This window comes from Marmota monax, unplaced genomic scaffold (assembly GCF_021218885.2).
Source record: "Marmota monax isolate L192 unplaced genomic scaffold, Marmota_monax_Labrador192_F-V1.1 WCK01_AAM20220418_F8-fsc00034, whole genome shotgun sequence".
Classification (NCBI taxonomy): domain Eukaryota; kingdom Metazoa; phylum Chordata; class Mammalia; order Rodentia; family Sciuridae; genus Marmota; species Marmota monax.
Window position 1 is genome coordinate 5,938,519 of NW_026693934.1, and position 27,588 is coordinate 5,966,106.

At 34.4% G+C, this 27,588-nt stretch overlaps 1 protein-coding gene across 1 annotated transcript in view; it reads right to left on the bottom strand.

Moving 5' to 3' along the window:
- Window positions 1-27,588, bottom strand: part of Thsd7b (thrombospondin type 1 domain containing 7B) — an 821,885-nt gene that overhangs the window by 57,087 nt on the left and 737,210 nt on the right. The window contains exon 17 of the mRNA XM_046463780.2: window positions 27,220-27,370. Within this exon, the coding sequence (XP_046319736.1) occupies window positions 27,220-27,370 (151 nt within the window). The remainder of the gene's footprint in view (window positions 1-27,219; window positions 27,371-27,588) is intronic.

Here is a 27,588-nt window from a genome sequence, read left to right on the forward strand (position 1 = left end):
AACTAATTTCTGCTTTAAATACCAGGGTTAATTTCAGGATAAAACAATTACTGAATTAACTTTGTACCTACAAAACTCACATGTATTTTCAACTACCTGGGGCTGAAAGCGCAAATACAGTTATTAGGTGTAAACTTGTAAGATAGATTAATTTCTAGGTGTACCCTTCTCATAAGAGGTGGGTATATGTACACCCTGACTAGACCAATTGGGGTTAATTAGAGGGGATTGCAAACGAGGGTAGTTGATTCAACTATAAAGTGACTATTTAGGATACAGATGGTCTCTGATGGAATGTGTTTTGACTTATGACTTTTCAACTTTATAATGGTGCAAAGTGATATGAATTTAGTAGAAACTGTACTTAGAGTTTTGAATTTTGATATTTTTGTAGGCTAGCAATGTGTTGTACAATACTGTCTGGTAATGCTAGGCAGTGGTAGTGAGCCCCAGCTCCCAGTCAGTCCTCAAAATTACAAGGAACATTGATGGATATTTCATGGTGTGCAGTGTTGTTGATCTATGGTGTTCAGCATATACTAAATGCATTTTCTTTTTCTTCAATGGTGGGATTGAACCCAGGTCCTCGTGGATACTAAGCTCATGCTATACCACTGAAGTACTCTCCCAGTCTCTAAACACAAATTCAGTTTATGATATATTCAATTTATATAACCACATTATAAGTCAAGAATCATCTGTGTTCCCTTTTATGGAATATGAAGTGTAGTTTAAAACTCAAAAGTTGTGGTCTACCACTTAGGCCTGAGCCAACAGACATCGTATTGGCCACAAATCTGAAGAAAGGGGAACTACATGAGTCCTCCGGCAGTTAAGACACAGAAACCTTCCAGTATCTATGTTTAACTCCTCTCTTCTAATGACCTGTCCTTCTTTACCTCAACATTGTCTTCTATAAACACTGTCAGTACTGGTATATTCCTTCTCCAAGGGCTGTCCCAATACCCACAGCATTGACGTCTCTTGGGAATTTGTTAGAAACACCAATTCATGGGCCCCCTTCCCAGATTTCCCAAATCCACTAAATTAAAAATTTGGGGAAAGACAAAAATAAAACAAACTAAAACAAAAATCAACCCCAGTGTTTAGATTCAGCAATCCATGTTTTAATGAGTCCTCCAGGTAATTCTAATGAACACCATAGTCTGAAAACTACTGCCCCCCAAACCACTGTGTTTGAACTTTATATGTACAATAACAAAATCTCAATTTCCCCCTTTCCAGCATCCTCATATTTCTCATCTTTGTTAATGGAAACTCCAAAGATCCAGAGGTATGAGTCAAAAATTTTGTAGTCATCATCGACTTCTTTATTTTTCTCACCCCTTTCTACCAGACCCTGAGCAAATCTTTTCATCTTTAAATCAAAGTAAAGGGCATGACCCATCTACTTCTCACCACATGCACCATCCCTCCCTTGAACAAAGTTGTTGTTGAATTTTACTAAGATTATAACAATAACCTCATAATAAATCCTGTGTTTCCCACTCTACAGAATAGTTTGAATGATCTTTTAAAAATAATTTAAGTCAGATCAGTTAACTCCTCTCTTTCATACCTTTAACTATTTCCAAACTTACTAGAGTGAAAACCAAGACCTAATCTAGGCCTTCAAAATCCTATAACCACCTGGCCCAGTCCTACCTCTGAATGCTCACGGTTATTAATTCATCTATTAATGTCGTCTCCCCCATTCACCACTGGCCTCCTAGCTGTTCTTGGAGAACTCCAAGCATTCCCTTGCCTCATGCTTTCATTCTTGCTCTTCCCTCTGCCTGCAGTGTTCTTCCTCCTGTAATGTGTCCTTTACTTCCTTCAACTATTGCTCAAATGCTCACCTACAAGAAATCTTCATCCACTGTGCTATTATAACACTATCAACTACCTCTCCAGGATGCTCCTTGTCCTCAATACATTGCTATTTCCAAATCATTTATCACACTTTTTATGCTATATATTAAATCGATGCGCTTTTTTGTATATTTTGTTTATTTTTAGACCTCTCTCCCCTCCACTATAACATAGGCTCCACAAGGGTCAGGATTTGATCTTATTGATTATTGATATTTTTAAGGCCTGTAATAAACTCATGCCCGTAAGAGATACTCAATAAATAGATTTCAAAAGACAATATGCTAGTGAGTAACAACTCAAGTTCTCCAAGAGAAGTCTGGATGGATATAAGTATTCTAAGTTCCTGGGAGTTTCAGATTTTGCAAGTGCCATACATGCTTATTATGACTTTTACACAGGTAAAATTGTAGCACAAAAGTATATTTATTATGATATTATGGCAAAACTGATCAGAAATTAAAAATAGTAAAGTGAAAGAAACTAATCAATCAGGAAGACCAGAGATTTAGATTCCTGGTTCCTACTGGAATGCACTATCTTTTCATATATTTTACCTTAGATTTGAGGATTCCTACAAATCCTACAATCCGGTCTATCTCTGTTTTTGCAGATGGTAAAATTGAAGCTCAAAGAATATAAAATCTTTATACAAGGTACTCAAATCAGGATTTAAATCAGGGAGGGTTAATTTGTTCCTAAGTATTTTCAATTCTTGCACTTGTCATGGTACCACTCTGTTGAGGTACACACAATGGGCAAATCAGTTCACCCAAGTCTTGTGTCAGGACAGAAATTATTGTAACTGCTACTACCACTGTATCCTGGAAAGTGTTTAGCATGTTCATGGTAATTGAGGATATAGCAGAGAAAGACTAGAAACAAGGAAGCACAGTTTATAAGCTAACCAAATAGCTACATCAAACAGATTCCAGAATAGGAGAGACAAGCAAAATATAGGACAATGAATAGAGGCTTGCTGAGAAACCCACAGCTCATAAAAGATGCACCCCATCTAGGGGTCTGACTTGTCATACTTAGAGAACTAATTGGAAGAAGGAGTGCCAGATACATGTCTCCATATAATAGGACTGACAAGAGCAGGTACAGAAGCTATGATATCATCAAGATGATATAACATTCCTTGTAAAGGTTTACTAGCATGCGGTTAAGAGGAAGTTAGCATAGTCCATAAATATCAGTAGGGTTTTGCTTAGGTAAGATGTTTGAGGCAAAATTTTATAATGGATAAGGACATTCCCACCGGCATTTTATGACACGAAGGAGCTGTGAAGGTACATATTCACAATCAAATCACAGGCCTTTGAATATCTGAGTGACACATGACACATCTAACCACAGAATTCAAGGTTGTCTCCTATTTATATTACTGTTGGAGCGAGGCAATGAAATCAGGCAGATGATCTAGCAATCGGACAAAATACTGGTCTGTATTCTTAAAAAAAAAAAAGCCATTCTTTTTTCTGAAAGAGAAAGAAAAAGTGAAGAGATTATAGATCCATGATTATTAAATGCAATAAGGTTTAGATTCTAAAATCAAAAACTACAATTACTGGATTAGACATTATTAAGGGCATTGAGAACATAAAAATATGGCCTACAGGTTAATTTTAAGCATTGTAACAATGGTATGTTCCTTGACTGTCTTAACTCTGCTGTAATTAGCAGAGAATATTCCTGTACATAGGAGTACATGATATATTATCAACATTAAAGAGCAAAAGGGATAATGCTTGCAATACACAAATGGTTCAGAAAAAATAATAGCGTGCATGTGTATATGTCTATATACACATATTACACAGACACACACACATATATATATACACACACACACATATCCATCGTGGGGAGGCAGATAGGGAGGCAGAGAGAGGGAAAGTATATGTAGTAAACTTAAAATCTTGATGTACAAATTTTATGTATATTTTGAGTTTATTTGGGAAGATTTTCTTTTCACTGAGAGCTGTATAAATGGCACCAGAACACAGACATTGATGAACATAAATGAAGCATACACTGATAATTCTCCATAGTCCACCTAGAGGATCCTTATGTAGAAATTGCTATTTGAACTCAGGGTAAACAACACCCTTAATTTCTATCTCAGTCACTTTCCCTCTCTCTCTTTTCCTCCTCCTCATTCTCTTGCCCATCTTATCCTTATTTCTTTTCCTTCACTCTAAGCTCCAGTCATTCAAGGACCAAATAGAAAGTCAAATCAAAGTATTCAATAAGTCACATTAAGTCACCTGGCCTGTGAGGGGATCCAGAGTGCTATCTCAAATGAGAATCCCAGGACAAAAATGTTGGCCTCTTCCATCAGTGTGGGAGTACTAGGACTCTTTCCTGGTATAGAAAGATGAAGGGAACACTTTGAGTAGCATTTTTGTTTTAATGTTTGTGTCTCCTCCATTTCCATGCCCCACCATAAACCAACAGAAATGGGCCAAACAATGCATCTAGAATATCTTTGCCGTTACCTATGCTGCCCCACCACAGAATTTTGGGTCCCTTCCCTCTCAGCAGAATATCAACCTTGGTTGGTGAGAGCCACCTGACCTGCTCCTGGGAAAAGTGATATTCAGTTGTGCCCATGAGGCTGACAACATAGAGGTCCTGCATGAACTCTGATCTGGTCCATTCTTTCTGGTTACACTGCCACTCTGGATTCCTACTTTTTTTTCCACCCTCTTTTCTCTTTCAACCTCTACTCCATTTTGTCTAACTAACACTTATTAATCTCTTAGTTTTCCAGGCAACTATTCTCTTCCTGAAGAACTTCTCTGGTCCTCTCAGGGGTTGGGAAATGTGCCAATGAATATAAGTTCTCTTGGGCTGACAATGACAGTGGTAGAATGCTTGCCTAGAATGCCTGGGTTTGATCCTCAGTACCACAAAAATAACAACACAAAACAAAAATACAAATGCTTCCTTTCTTGATAACCTTAGCTTTCTTTCTTCTAACACCTACTACTCTGTAGAAATTGATTTGGAATTTTCTGCATTCCTTATTAGACTCTAGGTTCCTTAAGGTCAAGGAGTCCTCAGCATTTTCATCCCAGTGCCTAAAAGAAAATCTGTCACATACTAGTCACTTAATATTGGCTTAGAAGATAATATTTAAAATTTATTCTAGTACTAATGCACCAGACACCCTGCTAAATGGTTTACATGTGTAATCCCCATCTAATTTTGGAGTAGTAGACTATTATTCCCATTTCTCTGACTTACTGAGGTTAAATAACTTTTCCAAAATGCCAGTGGCCCACTGTCTACAACATGAAGGGACGCAAGAAGAGACTATAGTGCATTTAAGCTGATTTTAAATCTCAAACTTATTTCACACAATTGTTCACTCAGCGTTGCTATGTACTTAACAACTGCCTTTTGATGTGGAAATTAGCACATAATGTATTGAAAAGGAATTATTTGGAAATCTAAAGAGAAAAAAATATGAGAGGTGGGTAAAGTGATCTCTATAAAATCTATTCTAATAAGCAAATTTGTAGGTAAAAACACCATAGGACTTTCATCTGAAATTTCAGAATTATTACTATTTTTTCTATTTATTATAACCATATAATAAATATATTAACTTAAAAATAAAAGCCCTAAAGATAACTATGCAGAACTATGGATTACTAATGGGATAAGAGAAATCCAACATGGACAGAAATATTACATCATTCATTAAGAAACTATCATTTGCTTAAAATTATTCAGAGTTTTTTTTCAAGATAATATGTATATCACAATGCAGATAAAAAAATCTTAAAATTTGAAGATAAATGCATTAATTTAGAAAAGTTGAAAAGCATGAAAATAATCAAGAAAGCCCACTCTGTCCATATGACTCACTTGACATGCCATTTTATTCAGAGGTTCCCTGGCAACCAGTGCTGTGATATGCCATGAGGTAAAAGCATTTTCACATTCTTTTTCATATTAGCAACTTTGAGGTTGAAAAGGATGCAGAGAAGGACTTGTAAGATAACCTTCCTGTACTCTAAATACATGTTTAAAATTCAAAGTGAAAATCTGCCCTTTTCTTCTTGGACATGAAACATACACTTGAGATGAAATAGAAATCACAAGTAAAGTGGATTATAGATCATACATCTGAGTTCAAACCAGTAATACACAGTAGTTTGGTACTAAAGTTTTAATAATAGCCACCATAATAATGAAATATCATTACTAGTAAAGACAGATCTCATATAGATCAGAAAGAAATTGAGTCATTTCAAAAAATTAAATTTTATATTTTCACCATTTTAGAAACTTAAAATGTTCACTCTTTTCATATTTCTTGAAGAAAAATTCTGTACTTACTTTCAGAAGGCTAAAAGCAATTAGAATTACTTATTATAAGTGAATCTGGGTTCTGTTGTTTTTTTTTTCATTTTCAATATTACTAATTTTGATAAACATGTAATCTCCAGCAAAATCATATTTGATATTACAAAAAGTAATAATCATATTCACTTTTGTATGTCAGTAAAGTGAGCTTCAAATGATGTCAGCAACCTGTCAAATTCAGTTAGCATAATAGCAGAACAGAGGCCAAAATCCAGATATACCTTCTTGATCTCTTCTTGGATGTGAAGTACTGCATCAAGTGTGATCTTCATATACTTGCTCTATGAGCATTAATTCAAAACCAAGAAGAATAACTTTATTATGATAGCTAATGAGTATTCAGTCTCCTTTCTAAAATATATAGATGGCTAAATTCTTCTAATTACACTTGTGCAATGATCTGGATGTTGGCAAGTCTAAATTATCCTAACAAAAGTTAAAGGTTTAAAGGCCCTATTTTCAGCACATTGTGATTGTGAAGTAATTGTTCAGAGAGGTCTATTTCTTTAAAAAAAGGAAGTCATTGCCTTTACAAGCAAGAGTCATTTCTCTGTCTCAGTTACATTTCTTTTTTTCTGCAGTGCTGGGGATCCAACCCAGGTCCTCACACATGCCAGGCAAGTGCTCTACCACTGAACTACATCCTGAGCCTCCAGTTTCTTTATTCATAGATTCACTCTATATAACTCATAATGATTTGAAGACAATGAAGTAAGTTTTGGAGCACTTTGAATAACACAAAGAAGTCTATAAAGAAAGCGGCACTATCCATTTTGTACCTGTGGGACCCTCCCAGGAGGGGAGGGGTTCATGCTGACTGCTGTAAGACCACAGCTCAGCAAAACATCATCTGAATGAAGAGCCATCAAGGTCCAACTCATCACTGATTATGTGATGGTCAGAGCAATTCGATCAAATGCCATGAGAAACAAATTGAAAACTGGTGGAGCACAAAATAGATGATAGTGAGACTCAGACGTGAGGCAGTGTGCATGTGGACAGCTGAGGACTGCTAAAACTGGGGCTTCAGGGATGGCAGATGCAGATCTGTGGCATCACTTTACAAGCATTCTCTACTTCGTCTCTATGGAGCCTCAGAAACAAGCAATGTGTTGAAGGACAATTTGGATGACTTCCCCTCTAGCAGCATGGTTTATTCTTTCTAAGTTAGAGGACCAACATGAGGGGAAAAAGGTGAATGAAGGCAACATAGGTATATGGGGGATGAAGCAGCCACTGAAAATTTGGAAATGTAAACACAGGTAATGGAGGTAAAATTTTATTATGTCTATTGAATATACATAATAAATTTTATTTAAAAATATTTATTAATATTTCTCTTTTAGTTAGATATATTACATTTATTTATTTATTTTATGTGGTGCTGAGAATTGAACCCAGGGCCTCTCATGTGCTAGGAGGGCCCTCTACTGCTGAGCTACAATCCCAGCCCAACATAATAAAAAAATTTTTTTTTCATTACATTAAAATAGCTTGCTACAGTTATGAACAATTAGATGGAACTGAAAGAATACAGGTGCTGGCTTTGGAATAAGGCTCAATTTCAAATTCTGACCCCAAAAGTTCAAATAGTAGGAATTTGATTAGTTATTTCACTTCTTTATCTTTCCCTTTCCTCACTAACAGAAAAGGTGTTAATAATGCTCAACTGTCAGTATTAAGTGAGATCATGTATACAAAATATCTAGAACAGAGAAACGGTGCTTTTGTTTTGCTTTGTTAGTTTTTAAATTCCCTTCTACTTAGAAGAACGGTTTCAGGGATACGTACTGAAAATAATGGTCTATATTATTTCCAAAGCTGAATCCTCATTTTGCTTCTGACATATTCTGAGTTCTAATGAAACTGCTGGTGGCTGAAGCAGATAATTGGTTCCAACAAGATAATTAGTGTTTTTGTCTGTGTTTGTATGTAGATTTCTCTGTGTGTTGGGATGAAAAGGAGGAAGGGGGTGAGATAAAAAAAAGGAGGAGGAGGACATGGAATCTGGAAGCTGAGAAGTGTTGGGAAACTCCCTGCATGGGCACAAGCCTGGGGGAAATACCTGAGCCTTCCAAAAGGATAACTCAGTATAGAAAGGGAAGAAATACACATGAATGCTGACCCAACCACATGCAGTGAGAGTCATTTTATATGCTTTTGTTTGGTTTCTTCTTGTTTTACACTAAATCCTGCAATTTCTATTAAAACAGTAAAGCTTTATGAAAGCATTCAAAATGAATTTCTTGAGCTAGATATTTGTTGATATCACACAAGAAGAGAGAGGGAGGAAAAAAAAACAGAAGAAAAAATCTCTAAGGTTTTCTTTAGAGGGTTGCAAATCATGGAATATGAGTTACACTGATATTTACAAGCTTGGCCCAGATAGAGTATTGTAATCTATAAATGCTATTCAAGTGATTTATGGTGCAACTGTTCTAACACATTAACAATATCAGGAAATGCATTTAATTTATTCTCAGGGATGCACATTTACATTATTCACAACAAGCCATTTATAGGGAAATGTGCAACCCTTAAACTAAAGTAAATGCATCTCTAGTGGGTTTTGAACAGTTATAACTGTCTAATAAATGCTCATATCCTCACTTCCTGTACAAGCCAATGTAAATATTCACCAGTCATCCTATAGGCACTTTATTCTACGAATTAATGAAACAGTCTGGAACAACTTTAGACTGGACCCTAAATGACAAAGAACCTGCATGTTAAAGAATCTACTTTTCTTGTTGAAATTTTGCTACATCATGAAAAAGAATTTATCTTTTACTCCTGATACCAGACTAATTTTTTTTTTTTTTTTCGGATGTAGCAGCATGATATCTTTCAAGGTTCTGAGGCTATGCATATTGGCTACTTCTGGAAAATGTGGCAAACATACAGTGTTATTGACCAAGTATGCATTCTACCTACATCAAGAACAAAATGAATTCTTTATAAAAATCTGCATATGAGGAAGTGCAGGGTGAAGAGCAAGGAGAGAAAGAAAGGAGAGCTGGAAAGATAAAAGTAGAGATGAGAGAAATTGAGGAAGTAGGAGAGGTAGGAGACAGGGAGAGAGAGCTCCATGTGGAATTACCAGGGGCTTTAATGTGTTCTATCTTCTATTTCTCTCAGAAACCCTTTGAGGAATAAATGGTAAATAACCATTATGGATATGAAGAGTGAGGACTATCTCTAGATATATATAGTGCAATTACAATTCTAATAAGTTAATCTTTTACCAATTAACAGTGTAGCACTATTTTAAAATAGTTAAACTATATCTACCAACAGTGTGTCTCCTTTGCAGGTCTTCCTTCAGAAAACTGTGCGTGAGTAATACACAATTATGGTTGCTCACAATACAGAATATATTTCCCTTCTACAAATTTGGACAACTGAGTTTTCCCAAAATGGAATTATAATATGTGTTTGAAACAATACATGCCAATGTCCTTGGTTCTTTGGGATGCTTCCAATTTCAGATTGTATGCTCTCTGTTTTATGGCCATTGGTTGAGTCTTTCCTTACTTCTATGTAAATGCTTCAGTGAACTAAAATTTTTCCTTCCTATGATTTCCAATGATAAGATACCTGCGAACAATAACATCTTAAAAAGTAACCATTTTCCTCCTCTTTTTTCCACTGGACATTCTTGCATTGGTAAATGATTCTGAAAGCCAGCTTGTAAAACCAGGATGTATTCTGAGCACAAAGAAACCTGTCTGCAAACACTAAAACATCATGCCTTCTGGTCTGATGGACATAGAAGAGTTCTATGGCCTAATATTGTTTTAGGACCAGGGAACCATAACTCAATTATACAGGTGTTTGATAATATAGGCAGAATTTCATGATCTTAAAAGTCATTACAACAAAGATTATATCCAACAATCTGTTTCTATGTTCCATTTTTTTTGTCTTTGGCAACAGTAATTTGTTTTATATAATTTCAATAATGTACCAGTATACAATCCTCTGACTTTATCTCAAAGCATGCTCTGCATTACCTCAGATCTATGACTTTGGAGCCTGGAATACCAGAAATTCTAGTTTCAATTCTTCCTTTTGGTTAAAAGAAAAACACATAGTAGTCTCTTAAATGTTCATGAAACTAATGAACAATTGCAAGTGTAGCCTATCATTTTTATGGCAATGCATATTCTCTAGCATATCTTAAATTTATACTTAATCACCTTGTTTCATCATCTAATTTCAAACTTGAAAATAATTGAAAAGCACAGAAACAAAGGAGGAGATATGCTGCTCAATCCACTTAATAATTAAACCCTGGAATATAGCCACATGGTACTATCAACTTTGAAGAATAAACAAGGTGAGAGGGAAGGAGGTGAATAAGAAAGGGCAAAGAAAGAAGAAAAATAAACTATTCTTATATCATAGCACATATGACTCATAGCACAACTCCACATTAACTCACTTTATATGTGCTCTGAAGAATCTGATTGAAATCAATGCATTCTTTTTCAGTGTAAGATAAAAGTTGTGACACGGTTGTTACTGTTTGACATTTGATCAGAGTAAACCTAACCATTATTATAACATTTTGGTTTCAGGAGCAATCAGAATATGATGTTTAAACACACAGCTAAATGAAGTATAATTAAAAGAATATCTCTAACAGAAATTTATAGGAAGTGTGCAGTTTGCAAAACACTTATTGATTCTGTATACTGAAAATACCAAAACAAATCTTTCATCTAAGTTCCAAGTTTTTGTTGTCTGTGTCTACTTAACCAAATTCCTGCATTTTGTTAACCATACTGCACATCAGACAAGGTAGCTTCAGCCCTGTCCCTGGAGAATGCATGTGCTCATGGTTTTTGCCTGTGCTTGGCAATTTTCTAAGTGTTCTCCAAACTTGCAAGATACAAAACTTTAATCAGTGATTTTCCTTATTCTCTGACTTATGGTTATTTCAATCTCTTGGTGTTTTTATTCCCTCCTCCAGAAAAGGCTTAAAGGCTGAAACACATATGACATTTTGTATTACTGTTTTTGAAACTTGCACAAATATTTTTGTCCTTCACCAGGATACTGAGTTTTTAAGGATTAGAATGATATAATAAAACCTTCAAAAGTACCAAACTTGGTATGAGCTCATGTAAATATACTTAATAAGTTGAGTTAAAATATTAAATAAGTATCTAATTAAAACTTTTGCCTAAAGAAGTCTATAATAAATTGCATTCTTTATAAAGTTTTGTGTGATTAATAAATCATTCATTATTGATATAAGCACACATATATATTCATTGATACATAAGGAAATGAGTGCTTTCTGTATACAAATATACTTTTAAAATAAGATTCTCCCAGAGGATATCTAATGAAAAGAGATGTTAGCATATGAAAGATAGTTCATTTTCTGTGTCAAAGTGAAAACTAAAAAAATATATATATATAAATCTCTACTTAAACTTTGATTCTTATTTGAAATAATTTTTAACTAAACAGAAGTTGATTTAGAATTATACAAGCAACCACTGTATAAGAAACCAGAGCCTTTTTTTACAAGTTACTTCATCCCTTTGAGAAAATACTAATTACTTTATTCTTACAACGTGTCTGCTTTAGCGCTATCTAGTTGGTCATGTGCTAGAAATATGATAGAAAGCATGTTGAGGCTTAAAACCCTCTACAGCGATATACTCATGTTATAGTCCATGAGAAAATATGATAAAGAAAGTAGAAGTGTTGAGAGACTGAAAATAAAAGGAGTCAGTGTAGCATTTTCACATTTTCTTGTAATTAAATATTGTTACATTGGAAGATATAGATTAAAAACAAACATGGCAAGGAGGAGGATTTGGGTTTTTTGAGGACATAATATATGTTATACATCATGAAGGAGTCCATATTATCCAGATGGAAAAAATTAGCAAATTGATCATAGGTTTAGCATATAAAGTTAATATTTAAAATTTAATTGAATATCTGCACAGTACCAACCAACAATAGGAAAATGAAAATAGAAAAACAACTTGCAGCAATATTAAAAACATAAAAACACAGTAATAAGATGTGTAAGACCTCTATGTTAAAAACTAGAAAACATTGCTAAAAGGAATTAAAGAAAACCTTAACAATGGAGAGAGATATTATGTAATGGATTGGGAGACAATTCTTAAGATAATGGTCCTCTCCAAATTGATCTCTAGATTCCATATGATATCAGTAAAATCACAGCAGGATTTTTCTAAGAAATTGTCAACCCAATTCTAAAATTTATAAGAAATGCAATAGCTAAGACATTTCTGAAGAATTAAAATACTGAATGATTTACATTAGATTTTGAGACTTTGTTCTAAACCTATAATAATTAAGACAATGTGATATCAGTATGTGGATAGCTACAGAGATCATAGGATTTGAATAGACAGTCTAGAGAGAGAATGCTCATAACTACACTCGATGGTCTGTGAAGCAAGCATGCAGTCTTAAGATCTTGTCAAATGATGCTGGAGATACTAGTTATATACATGGGAATGAGGAGCATTAATCCTATAGCACATACTCCTCATACTCCTGGTGTTCCATCCATATTGCTTTGGACTTTTTAACAGCCCCATCTTATCTTTTCTCCAAGATTTGCTGTTAATAACTTGCACAGAGACACTCCAGTGATTGCCCTTGGGAACTTATCTCACATTTCCAAAACTCTCAGGAGAACCAAAAGCACCTAGAGAATTTAAGAGCTCTTCTTCCTACTTCCAGGTAGCCAATGGCTATTGAGTTATGAGTGATAGGAGACACTAGTTCAGATTCTTTGCCTCAAAAAAGGATATCTCTGTGGTACAATTAAGTGCTAGAGATTCTTTTAAGATGAAGTTTAGTTTAGTACTTCCTTTGAAATGGCATCCTTGCTTGGCTTCTTTCCCTTTTCAAATCTGCTTATCTACTACCTTATTCTTACTTCTGAGAACTCTTAACACTTCTTTAATAAATAATTTGAACTGAATTATTAGTTCAGGAAACATCTTTGGAAGAACTCAATCACTATTAAACCATTACACAAAAAAAACTTATTTGAGATGGGCCATATACCTAAATGTGAAAATTATACCTACAATACTTTTAAGAAATTTAGTAAAATGATCTTATGGCTTTGGTTTAGAAAAACATTTTAGGACAGAATTTATATTAACCATAAAATACAGCAATAAACTATCAACGAAACTAAAATCCTCTACTAAAACAAAAATATTATAAGCAAAGTAAAATGATAAGCTAAATATTGAGAAAAATATTAACATTGTCAAAAATATGTTTGACATCCAGAATACATGCAGAACTTCTTTAACCAATAATTTAAAAAGAACTTATCAAAAAATTGGCAAATGACTTGACCAATAAATAAGATATTTAATAAAATATCCAAATGCCTATAAGCCAATGAAAAGTTATTCAACATTACTGATTGTGACAGAAATGGAAATGAAATCACAATGAGATATTACTACACACCCAACAGAATAGCTAAAATTTAACAGGAGAAGGAGAAGGAGAAGAAGAAAAACAAAACCAAAACAAAAACTTGAAAGCACCAAATGTTGATGAGGTTGTATTACAATTGGAAATAGTAAAAAAATGGTACTATAACTTCTAAAACTGTTTGGAATTTCTAAAAATAAATCTACAACTGCCCAAATGGACCTATCCCAGTTACTAAATATGTGCTTGAAACAAATGAGTGTATTATTCAGTAATAAAATGAAGTATTGATACATGTTACAGTGTAGATGAACCTCAAAAACATGTTAAATATAAGAAGCCAGGTACAAAATATCACATATTGTATCATTCTATTTAAGTGAAATAGTCAAAATAGGTACACTCTTAGAACATAGATTGGTGGTTATTAGGGGCTAGGTGAAGGAGGGGATACAGACCAACAATTTAATGGGTATAAGGTTTCTTTTTAAGTAATGAAAATGTTTTGTCATCACTCTTGTAATTCAACATTGTGAATGTACTAAATGCCACTGAATTACACTCTTTAAAAAAATAGAAATGAGGGTACCTATTCACAAAATGACCCCTAAAGAAAGTTTACAATAGCTATGTTCATATTGACCCTAAACTGAAAATGACCCAAATGTCCTTTAACAAGAGAATACATAAATAAATGATGCTGTAGTCCTATAATGCATACTATTAAGTGCCAAAAGGAACAATCTATTGGCTTTCCAAACAACACTCACAAATCTGAAAAACGTTATCTTGAACAAAAACAATTAAATATAAAAAAACTATGTGGATCCTTCTGTATGAAGTTCAAGACATAATGTTGAGATAATAACATCAGACACAAAAGGGTAGATATTGTATTATTCTAACTCATGAAGTTCAAGGAGGAAAGATTAATAGGCTTACCAGAGTATAAATAGTGGCTAAATTTGGGTGAGGAATTGTGTGTATAATCTAAAAATGTGGGACACACTCAGCCCTGATGGTCACAAGAAGAATCAGCCCATAGTCATTTTTCAGAGCTAGAACTGTGGACAGGCTGAGACCTGCTAGAATGGGAATTACAGGCACCCATGACTGACCTAGCCATTTTCATACCTATGATAATAACATATTTATTTCTATACGTATAGCATAGATTTTATATTTTCTTAAGTATTTAATGTCTACTACAATGAGTATATGCCTGTGTATTAATCAATGAACGCTCATATTTTGAAAGTTTTTACATTAGCCATCTTTGCTAAAAATCTTTGATGTGACTTAATCATTGATAATTATATTCATAACTTAAGATCACAATATTTTGTTTATAGATTTACATGCAGAGAAGTATATATTCAGAGTTTTTCATAAAAATTTAATATAATCAACATACAAATATAAGGCATATCTATAAAGCCACTGGAAGTAGAAATGTCAATGATCCTTTTTCTCTTTTTAAAATATTTTTTAGTTGTATATGGACATAAGGCTTTTATTTATTTTTATGTGGTGCTGAAGATTAAGCCCATTGCTTCACACATGCTAGGCAAGCACTCTACCACTGAGCTACAACCACAATCCGATCCTTTTTCAATAGTATAAAATAAAACAAATACCAGTGATAACAATTAAAATAAAATTTAAAGTCTCCTGTGAATAACTTAGAAAGTTAATCTATATTTGCAAGAGGAAGTCATTATTATAAAACAGGAACAGACAAAAATGAACAAAAATATTAGTAAAGTTATATAAAAATACACATAAAGGAAAATGACCAACATATGTCCCATATTGCTGTATCTTATATTGGCTACTAATATTAAAAAGTTTTTCCAAGTGGACTGGGGTTGTGACTCAGGGGTAGAATGCTTACCTGGCACATGTGAGGTAGTGGGTTTAATCCTCAGCACTACGTAAAAATGAAATAAATAAAAAAGGTATTGTATCCATCTACAACTAAAAAAAAAAGTTTTGCCAAGTATTAGCCATAATAAATAGCTCAGTCATTGATCTAGGTCTTCCTAGGACTTGCACAAAGAAATAACAGAAGCACAGCTCAGACATGCAAAGTGAAGCATGGGTCCTGATAACAAAGGAGAAAAACAGGAGAACCCTCGAAGAAAAATAAGGACTCAAAAGTCAAGAATATCACCTTGATTTTCGATACTCTTTAATACAAGTGGCAGTTTAGGTCTTAGTCTTTTGCTCTTTGAAGCCAAAAACTCAGTTTTAATATTTGTGAATCACTCAGCATTGTTGGGAAATTCAGGGATGCACCAGGATGGCCAATGATCAGAGTATCTAAGAGTCATGGATGTTGTTTACCAAACTAAGTGAGGGCTGACAAAAATAATTAAACACATTGACTCATACACATCAGAATAAAACACATTAATCATTTCAGATAATGTAATTGTGTCCCTTAAAATATCAGGACCCCAAACACAGGATGTACAAAAGAAATTATAAGTCTAGTGAAGTGAGTAGAAATCTAAAAAACAAAAACAAAAATAAAAACCCAGTATTATGCCACCACGCCAGCAATAACATTTACAACAGTGCGGTTGAAAACAGGCATGCCTAAGTATAAATTTAATGTAAATTCCTATGTGAAGAAGGTCACAACATTTTACAAAGTTACGTACATAAAAGAAGTATTGAATTGAAAAATGAAGTATGTAAGTGGTTAAGATCTTACAAAGATACAAGTTGTAAGGTTTTATTTATATTATTATGTGTACTTTTCTGTATGCTTAAGGTTTTTCATAATTAAAAAAGAAAGAAAAATATATTAAAAAGAACAAAAGAGGTAAAATCTCTTTCCAAACAAAATATTGATAAAATAAAAAAAGTAATAAATATCTAGGTATTGTTTTTCTTTTAAAGTACAATTAAATATAACAATGATATTTAACATAGAGTTTACTTTATTACAATTTAAATTAAAATTGACTTTAAAGGATAAATGCATATTTCAAAATTGGAAGACCTACTTTAAAATTATAATATTTATAAAAAAGAAACACCAACAAGTATATCAGTAATTCTACAAAGCATTTGATACAACTGGGTAATCATTTCTGAGCACACACACACACATATAAAATTCACTGAAATTTTTAAACAAAAATGAGAAATAAAAAGAATATGTTCAGCTTTAAATAAGAGTAAAATTTATGTAATTTGCTAGTAAATGGAAGTGATTGGGGGGGGGATGTGGGGATAGGAAAGATAGTAGAATGAAACAGACATTATTACTGTATGTATATATGTGACTCATGACCAATATGATTCTGCAACATGTACACTCAGAAAAATGAGCAATTATATCCCATCTATGTATGATATGTCAAAGTGCATAATGCATTCTACTGATTAAAACAATTAAACTAATTAAAAAAAATAAGAAATTTTTTAAAAAGAATATGTCTTAAGCACATTATCAAGCATCATATTCTGATTGAAATGAGGACAAAGACAGACATGGTTTTTATTTGATTTTGTACCATTTGAAAAGTTTTCCTAATAAAGTATGTCTAGAAAAGATAAATATCAAAAACATCATGACACAATACCATATAATTTTTATATTATAAAAATAATTTATAATTTATATCAGATTAACATTTCACTCTGTAGACTGAGTATAGCAGATTGCCCTTCCCAGTGTGAATGGCCCTCATCCAATCCAATTATATGATTATAAGAAAAATCTAAAAATACAAACTAATAAAAAAAGCTACTAGTAGAATAAATAAGTATTTAGAAAACATTGCTGAGTGATAACTGATTTGGATATTGGAGAGTACTGATATTGGATATAATATAATATTATATCCATCTACAATTAAAAAAAAAAGTTTTGCCAAGTATTAGCCATGATAAATAGCTCAGTCATTGATCTAGGTGACTAGATGTGTATCCCAAACCAGGATACACATGTAACACCTAGCAGTTCCTTAGATGCTAGCACTCCACAGTTAGAAACACACATGGAAAAAAAAAATCCCCTAAATAATGGTGATTTTAAAAATTCTAAATATGTACCAGAATAAATGTAATTAAAAAAGTAAAGATACAAAGTAAACTCTCATGAACAAGTAAAAAAACACACCTAAAATACAGAATCCAGAAATTAAACAATCGGGAACTATTAATTTGGAATTTCACACAAAAATGGGTTGCATACTATATATAAAACTAAGTATCAGATGAATCAATTATTTTTATGTATTCTGAAGGGTAGAGACATACTTAAAATAATAAACCTATATATTTTTTTCAAGCAAGCAAGAAACTAAGAACCCTAAAAACTAAATGCTTTTCTATGGAATAAGGTATTTTACCATGCGGTAGATTACAATAGGACATTTTTTTGATATTTATCGTTTCTAGATATTAAAGATGAAAAATTATACATGATTTGAGAAATATCACTAAATTTTACTTAAGGGATTAGAATGAGAATAAGAACATTTATTTTTAAAGGTGTACAAGGAGCAAAAATAATCCTATAAGGATCTGACGAAGTAACATTTAGCATGCTAGAAAACTGATATGATAACTGATTTGGATATTGGAGAGTACTGAGTCCCAAACTAGGATGCAAGGAAAAATTGCAGCTTGATTTGGACTGTAATGTCTCAAAAGACTGGGGATTTGAGCATCAAATACATCTGGAAAATGAGGTAAAAGCAGTGGTCGAAACTGGAGTACTGATTAAAATGTTTGTAAAGCCATTCAATCCCACAACTTAGTTAATGTCCTCCAGAGAAACAGAAACTGCAGGGTATGTGTATAAGTGTTTATTTGTTTGTATATTTGCTTATTATGAGAAATTGGCTCACATGATTATGGAGACTAACAAATCTCAAGATCTGTAACTGGCAGGCTGGAGGCCCAGGAGAGAAGACCCATGTGGTTCCATATAAAGACCTGCTGGCTTGAGATCCAGAGGAGCCCATGTTTTACTTTGAGCACAAAAGCAGGAAAAGTATGTTGTTCCAGAGCAAGGCTGTTGCCAGGTTTCTGTTCTCGTGACTAAAAGGCTCAGGGGTCACTCCAGTTGAACTGGGCTAACTGTCTGCGCCAAATAACCACACAAGAGACACAAATACCTTTTTGTTTGGGGTCACTGTGACGGCTCCTCTGACCTTAAGGGTCCGCAGAAAGAGAGAGAGCAAGAGAACGCGCTGACCCCTTTTATTGATGAGAAGCTATTCAAATGAGGCAAGGGGTCAGGCTTCAGAGGGCTGAGTCTATCTTCATGATGTCCACTGTCAGCAGGTTGACTGACATCTGGGTAGGCCACACCCAAGGGCGCAGTAAGAGAAGGGGGCACACACAAGGGACTTCCATGGAAGATTCTATCCTAAACAGGGCAAGGGGTTATATTACAAAGGAACAGGTGAGCACAGCTTCACACCCATGCACGAGACACTGACCCTAAAACCCAAGAAGGATGGGGAAAGCTCTGCCACATTTCTGTGACTGAGTGCCCCAGCACCCAGCCAGGGAGTGTGACTCAGTCACTTGCAAGGTTGGTCTCCCACAGGCTGTCAGGCAATGGGAATTCCCAATTGATAGAAGGTCAGGCTTTTTGTCATATTCTGACCCTCAACTGGTTAGATGAGGGCCGTTTACACTGGGAAGGGCAATCTGCTATGCTCATTCTAAAGAGTAAAATGTTAATCTGATCCAGGAACAGCCAGAATAATGTTGGACCAAATGTTTGGGCATCCTGTGGCCCAGTTACATTGACATATACAATTAATCAGTACACCCTCATAAAGCTTCTGCACAATTAGCACAGCAAAATGCCCATCTTCCTCAATTGCAGCTAAGGACTGTGACTCTGTTATTTGGAAAGATAAAGCAGAGAATCTTAGTACAATTGAGCATGGTGCTGCCATTTTAAAAATAATGGGATTAAGTGAAAAGCTGCCCTTATGTTAGATATTGAGACCTTCCAGCACTTCATCCTATTTTTTTTCTCAAAATATTGTCAACTGGAATTATGTGATCCAGAGATTTTTTTTTCTGATGATTTCAACTAGCTAAAGATCTGGAATATTTTCAGCCATTCCTTGTTCATTTTTTCCCCTGTCCATTCCCTACTTTCCTATGAGAACTTCAATTACACTTGCTTCTTTAGATAACTTTTTTTCTGGTCATTTCTTTTGCAGTTTTTATTCTTTCTGTATTTCATTCCGAATCTTCAGGTTCTTTTTTTTTTCTTTCAGGGTCTAATGTGTCTAAAAATGCTTCTGGTGCTTTTAAATATCTTCTATAATATCTTCTATTTCAATATGCTCATGTTTTCCTTTACATTCTACAGTGCTCTTAAAATATTTATTATAGCTGTTTGTAAGTCCCTTGCCTTCAAATCCATGATCACTGATTTTTCTGGTTTTATTTCAATTGATTAATTTTCCTTTCAGTTATGAATCACAATTTCTGCCTCTTCATATGTACAGTAATCAGGCATAAGACACATAAAAATTTGCATAACATAAGAATGAAGCTCAATGACTTTTAATAATGTGAAAACACCTATGTAATTAGGTCAGAAACAAAATACTAACTTTACAAAAGGAAACAAACTAACCAACAATTTCTAACCAGAACTACCTTGGTTACTATTATGCTGCATCATAAACCATTCCTAGACACTACTGAATGTTTGGGGTTTATCTTTCATTTGAGTGTGTTGACGTTTGTTTTAGAAATCTGCAGTTACTTATTGGATCAGCTTGAGTCTTCTGAGTTTTGGGTTTAAACTTCATTGGGAAAGTGCTAAGGTAGACTATGGTAGCCCTCCTTCTAATGCACAAGTCTTGTTGGGTCATTATCAAATGGCCTGGTGGAGGCTGAGGGAGTTATCTCTACCATACTACATAGAATTAAAATGTCTCCTAGACTTGTATGCACTTTGCAATGGGTATTTCTTGCAATTCCCCAGAAATCAATGTTTGCTTATACTGGGGAGTTTCACTGCATGCAAGTTAATATTTAGTCAAGAATTCAAGGGAATCACTGTGCAGATATCTAGATTTTTTTTCCTTGTGTTTCTCCTTCTTCTTCAGCATTTTGGCATTCAGGTTTCTACTTCCTCCAACACTCAGACTCTGTGGATGGGTGCCATGTTCTTGGCAGGATCACACTCCCTGCATAACTTTTAGAAACGTGCCTCTTGTCAGAAAACCTTAGTGATTGTAAAGCTCATCTCATTTGGCTATTGTCTCTCAGGGTCACCATCTCATGATCACTGCTATCTAACATCCAATTTTGTTTTATCCTTTTTAAAGTTGTTTACAATAGTAGCATAAATCCAATCCAACACAAACAAGTCCAGTTATATTCCATCACTGCTAGAAGTGAAAGTTCTCTGTCCTCTCCAATTGTAAAAAATAATAACAATAAAGAGGAGACAGACAAGGTGCAGAGGCAGGGAAGGTGGCAGAGTGGCTCTTTGTCCAAGTGGCCCCGTTTATTATACTAATAGGTTACATTAGGTCATTAGTACCATAACTACATTATTGTTTAGAGTATCAGTCAGGTTGCTTATTCTGCAGTTACATTTCACAGTTACAATATGCAATGTCAGGAGCTTTGTGCAGTTCTCAAGAAAGTCCATTGTCTGAAGTTACTGTTAGGCAAGTAGATCCAGGAGCACCAGAGTTTGGTGGAACATTGTATTTATCAAGCAAGCAAGTTCCTTTATTCCCAGAAGTTATGTGCCTAAGATTAAGGTCAAAGCTGATAAGACTCTAGCATGGTATTACCATAGCAACCAGGCATCCTATGCCTTTGCACAGAAACTTTCTCAGGCACCAAGCATGCCACAGCCATGAAGTCATCAGGAACCCCAATCCCAAACACAGAACCCCTACATACAATTGTCTTTGAACTGGCCTTATAATCACACAGGTTTAATGATTAGTAAGTCAATTAACTTGTGACACTTTGTATGAGAATCATGCTTTTAAATTTTTAAAAGTGTAAAAATATTTTAGTTATTTTCAGTTGTTGTGATTAATCATTATCTCTCAGGAAGAAAGAAGTCTTTATGAATGAAATGAAATCAAATGTGGGATATAGAGTATCGGTGGGTATTGCTAGGGATTGGTTCCAGAACCTCCCACCTTTAAGCATACAGAAATCCATGGAGTCCTAAGTGCCTTATTAAAAAATGGTATAGTATTTTCATGTAACCTACACACATCTTCCTGAATGCTTTAAATCACCTCTAGAACACTATAATACCTAATACAATGTAAATACTATATAAATAGTTGTTACACTGCATTGTTTGGGAAAAATAAGAATAAAGAAAGTCTATATATTTTCAATATAGATACTTTTTTCTTCAAATATTTTTGATTCACAGTTGGTTGAATCTGCGGATGTAAAACCACAGGGGGAAAAAAAGGATGAGAAATGGAGAGGAGTAAACTTACTGCTGTTTTAACTGAGAATTTCTATTATAAAACAGAAATAGAAAAAGAGGTAGAGAGGGAGAGGAGAAAGAAGAAGACTGAGAACAATGGAACCTATATTTTGTACTCCAAATTGATAGTATTGAGAATCAAAGCAATCAGACTGTATGAGAAAGATTGATAAAAAAGCATATTAAATTTAAAAAACTGGAGCAGCCCAGGGACTGCCTTTATCCTATTTTCATTTTCTGTACCAATACATGAAACAGGCACCCTTCCTGCAATGCCTCATGTGGTCCTAGAAATAAGACTGCTCTAAGTGGTATTAAATCTTCTGCATACTGGGTATAATACTCCTTGGTAAACTCCAGCACAATGAACAACCACATTTTTACAAGCACCAATACCAATTTAGCAAAAGGAACCAGAATTTACAGTCCAGATTATAGCAAATCATCAACATTCTCCTCTGGCTTTCAGCTGGGGGACAAAACATTAGGCAGTTTGAGGGTCTTTACCCCTAGGGGTAAATCCACGTTGCCATCTGCTTGTTAGAGACTGCTAGGAGAGGTTGAGTATGTGCTTGAAGCTGAGCGCTGGCATTAAGTATTGGGACAAATTTCTTTGACATCAAACTTAGAGAAGTGGCACTAAGTGTAGAAAATACTGAGTCATCAATAGCAAAATGTCACTGGCTCACAGTCCTTCCCTAAAATAATGCTGGGCACCATGAAAAAAGTTCTTGTTAAACCCAAATACTTAATTATGGATCACTTAAAAAACTGGCATTGCAATTCTCCTCTTTTAGAGCAATCTCTGCCTGAAGGAATATTGACAGCATTCTGCACTGGCTTCACTAGAGGATCCTGTACACATAAAGAGTTGGAAAAAAGGATGAAGTATAGAAATAAGGTGTTTTTAGAAGCACAATATTAAGACTATGAGAAATGGGGAGGAACGAACTTATTATACTACTATTATACTGATAAAATCCAGGTTCTAGCCTGCCTAAGTCCTATGTAGTTTCTTTGCTAAGTTTTCCTTTGTGATCCTTCTTTAGGTATTGTTCTGGTGACAACATAAAAATTCAAGTGACTGTTTGATGATGAGGTTTTGTCTGGAGAACTCTCCAATGAATCCACTGTCTGAGGGGATACCTAGCTAGTTCCAGCCTTCCCCTGAGGCACTCAGCAAGAAGCAAATCAATTATAGTTCAAATAGGTTTGCTAGACCTAAGTCAACATTCTAGAGATGCCTTTCAAAGTCTTGCTTCTGAAAAATACACAGAAATTTGGAAATTCATTTCCAAGACTTTCCTTCCTTTCTTCTATCAATATTATTGTTTAAGTAATCCCTTTGGCAAACTTCCAGAGAGCCATAAATATAAAACCTATATTTCTCAATGGAAAATTTTTGTAGAGATTGGTAACATAAATGAAGTAAATCAGATATTCCTTCAGATATATGAGGGGCTGAACTGATTCAAATATTCTAAGACATCTGAGTTTAGAAATTTATAAACTTTAGTGAATAATATATGACTCTATGAATACACATCAGCATTATTTTGAAGGATGGAGGGCCAGGATAAAACATGTAAAAATTAGAAAAAAATGTATAATAAATAACGAACTATGATATATATGTGTATATATATGTATGTATATATATATGCGTGTATATACATATGTTTGTATGTATGTGTAATTACATATGTGCATTTATACACACATAAGCCTACCTTTAAAGGGTAAATACTACTGAGAAACTTTTTGTCTATACAATTTCTTATATAAGCTACTTTTCACAGTGAAGCATTGTAGGAAAGTGAGCAAGTTGGAGTCAAAATATAAATGACACATCTGTATGCTATGGGAATAAGCAAAAAACAGGAATATGAAATAAATAAAACACAAAGCTTTCCATTTTCTTCAAATTCCTCCTTGAATTGTGTTTGGTTCTGCTTGATTCATTTATAATCTCCAGTTCTTCCCTGTACAGTTTTAAAATGCTCTCTCTACAATTTTTGATATCTTTGGCCTTGTTTGTTCTTCTAAACTGTTTGCAATTGGTAGGAACTTTCAGGTCAGTAACCTAGTCATTCAAAAGTATTTATCTAAGGCCTTATCTGGGGGGACTACTATTAAATTAGACAAAAGTCATATTTCACTAAGGAAAGTGGCATTTTATTTCTGTAGATCAAGTAATAACTTTGGGGGTGTACAGCTTAAAAATGTACTGCTATCTGTCTCTTGTTTTACAAACACATTGTAATTAAGTTAAGGGGAAGCTTTGATCTTATTTTGTTCATCATAGCTGTCCTCTTCCTCCTCTTCCATCAATACTATATCAAGTTATGCTCCATTATTTACTTTATACTTATTATCTCTAAGCTTTAACAATCTGGAAAAACAGCCATCATTGTCCTCATTTCCTGATAAGGAATCTCTAACTCAGAAGTTTAAGTAACTTACCACAGTCATACGTAAAATCATGAACTTATTTATGTGTTTAACTTAAAAGAGTTGCCCTGGGAGGAGGGAATGCACATAGTGAATTGGTGCCCTTAGCACAGTGTCACTGCAGACTATCAAGGGAGAATTGAATAAAATAACAGTAAACACAATCCTTAAATTAGCACATGGTATAGAGAATAATCGTTAAACAATTGTTCCTTTTTCGTAAGAAATACACATCAAAGAGCCAGTTGAAATTTAGACACAGAGATTCAGCCTTTCCTGTGATCATCATCTTTGTCAAGCACTGATTATGCTCCTGTGATGTCAGGGCATTATGCCAAGACTGCGCAACATGTCAAAATCATGCAACATATCTAGATACAGGGAAAATTATCAAGTCGTCTCTCTCTCATTCTATTTTGAAGTCCTATTTACTTCTAGAGGATGAGCCCAATGTGGTCAGACAGACGAGATGACCATGAACAAGTGTTCCAACTTCTTAGTAGTGTGTTGTTAGGAAACAGCCTTGCATAGTTTTAGGACTGTATTGGTCACATAAGACATACTCAGTGAAAGTTACTGTTATTGTTGTCAGAGCTGTTATTCTTCTTATTATTATTATGTAACTTTGAAAGTCCACAAGGAGTTGAAGGAACAACCCTCTCATGTTATGTTGATATGGGAGTAATTGTCATCTTCCAGATACATGGAAGGAGGTTAAGATATTTTTGCCATCTGCAACTTCTAAACGGTCCAAAAATAGAATCATTGTATGTGGAAAATAAATCTTAGAGAAAATAGCCAGCCCAAAGAAGCAAATGCAGATTTCTGAGTCATCACAATCTTATGCAAATGTCCATGCAGTAAAAATTTTAGCTCAGTGGCCAGAGACCTCGACTTGAGAGAGCAACAGTTTCATTGCAAAGTGACTACCCTTAATGCAGTTTTCAATATAGTACAATTCACAATAGCAAGACTGTGGAACCAACCTAGATGCCCTTCAATAGACGAATGGATAAAAAAAAATGTGGCATTTATACACAATGGAGTATTACTCTGCATTAAAAAATGACAAAATCATAGAATTTGCAGGGAAATGGATGGCATTAGAGCAGATTATGCTAAGTGAAGCTAGCCAATCCCTAAAAAACAAATGCCAAATGTTTTCTTTGATATAAGGAGAGTAACTAAGAACAGAGTAGGGACGAAGAGCATGAGAAGAAGATTAACATTAAACAGGGATGAGAGGTGGGAGGGAAAGGGAGAGAGAAGGGAAATTGCATGGAAATGGAAGGAGACCCTCAGGGTTATACAAAATTACATACAAGAGGAAGTGAGGGGAAAGGGGAAAATAATACAAGGGGGAGAAATGAATGACAGTAGAGGGGGTAGAGAGAGAAGAGGGGAGGGGAGGGGAGGGGAGGGGGGATAGTAGAGGATAGGAAAGGCAGCAGAATACAACAGACACTAGTATGGCAATATGTAAATCAATGGATGTGTAACTGATGTGATTCTGCAATCTGTATACGGGGTAAAAATGGGAGTTCATAACCCACTTGAATCAAAGTGTGAAATATGATATATCAAGAACTATGTAATGTTTTGAACAACCAACAATAAAAATTAAAAAAAAATAAAATAAAATATGAATTAAAAAAAGAGTATTTAAATTTTTGAGGTACCCAAATTTATCAAAAGCTTTTATCATTTCTAGATTTTATGCTTTTTATTAAAAGGACTTCTTGACTTAAAAAAAAAATTGAGAAAGATCATGACCTCTACATTTAATTAAACCTCTTCATTGTCATTAAAAATATTTCCATTATCTTTCCACAAATTGTCAGTATGACAGTTGAATTCAATTTATTCTATTCTTTACTTCTTAATATTAGAACTCATATAATATGTTGATAATTCCCATTTTCTTGTTCCAAACTTTATGCATAAATGAAAGTTTAAAATATCATAATTTATCTTCTTGAAATATCGAGTTGAAGTATGCTACTCAAAGAATATTTATTTTGTTATTTTCCTTTTGTTTCAATTTCAATAAAAAGAATACAGGCAAATGCTTTCAATTTAAGTGGGTTTTTTTGGGGGGGAGGGGTCAGCTTTGGAAGAAGTAGGAACACAGTAAAAAAGACTTTCTCTTTGGAAAAACAGCTAAAGGCAGAAACAGATCATCACTAACAGAAGAAAAATGGCACAGCGGAGTTGAACTCAAAATATAATTGATTCCACCAGAATAAAAATGGAACAGAACCAAGATATTATAATGAGAATCATTTTGGTGCTAGAGAAGACCCTTTTAACAATGGGCATACAGTCAGATTCTAGTGTGATTATCATAGGCTCATTTTCCTTGTTCAAGTTCCCAAGATAAAAGCCTCGAAAGAAGCAATGGCATTTTAAATTGCTCAGCATCACTTGCAATTTTTTTTTTTCTCCCTCTTTTTGGTGTTCCCAGGAAAAATTATTTTCCCATGTTACTAGAAGAATGGCTTGTAAAGCAGCAGTGTGAATGTACAAAGAACGACAGCAAGGGCAGCACTGGAGAATGAGGGCACGGACAAGGAAAGGAAAATTACCTGTGGGCATTTGTTCCATGTTCCCCATTCAGACATGACACATTCACTAGGGCACAGGATGGAACAGGACTGAGTTTCCAGGGGTGTTTCATCACGGTTGCACAGGGTACTGTCCACAGCTCCACCTTCACTATCAGCTGTATTCACGCACCTGTTAGGCAAGACCACAAGATAGCTTGATTGCTTAAAAGAGTAGAGCGTCAAAACACTTATGATGTGTCATAGCTACTGACCCTTCAAAGATACTTATATTAAAGAAAAAAGATTAGCAGAAAAGCTAAGCAAAGAAAAACTTTCCTTCCTTAGTCAGTGGTCCTTTATTGAGCAATAACTCAGCGCAGAACTCTTTATTTAGCAGAGCAAAAAAGA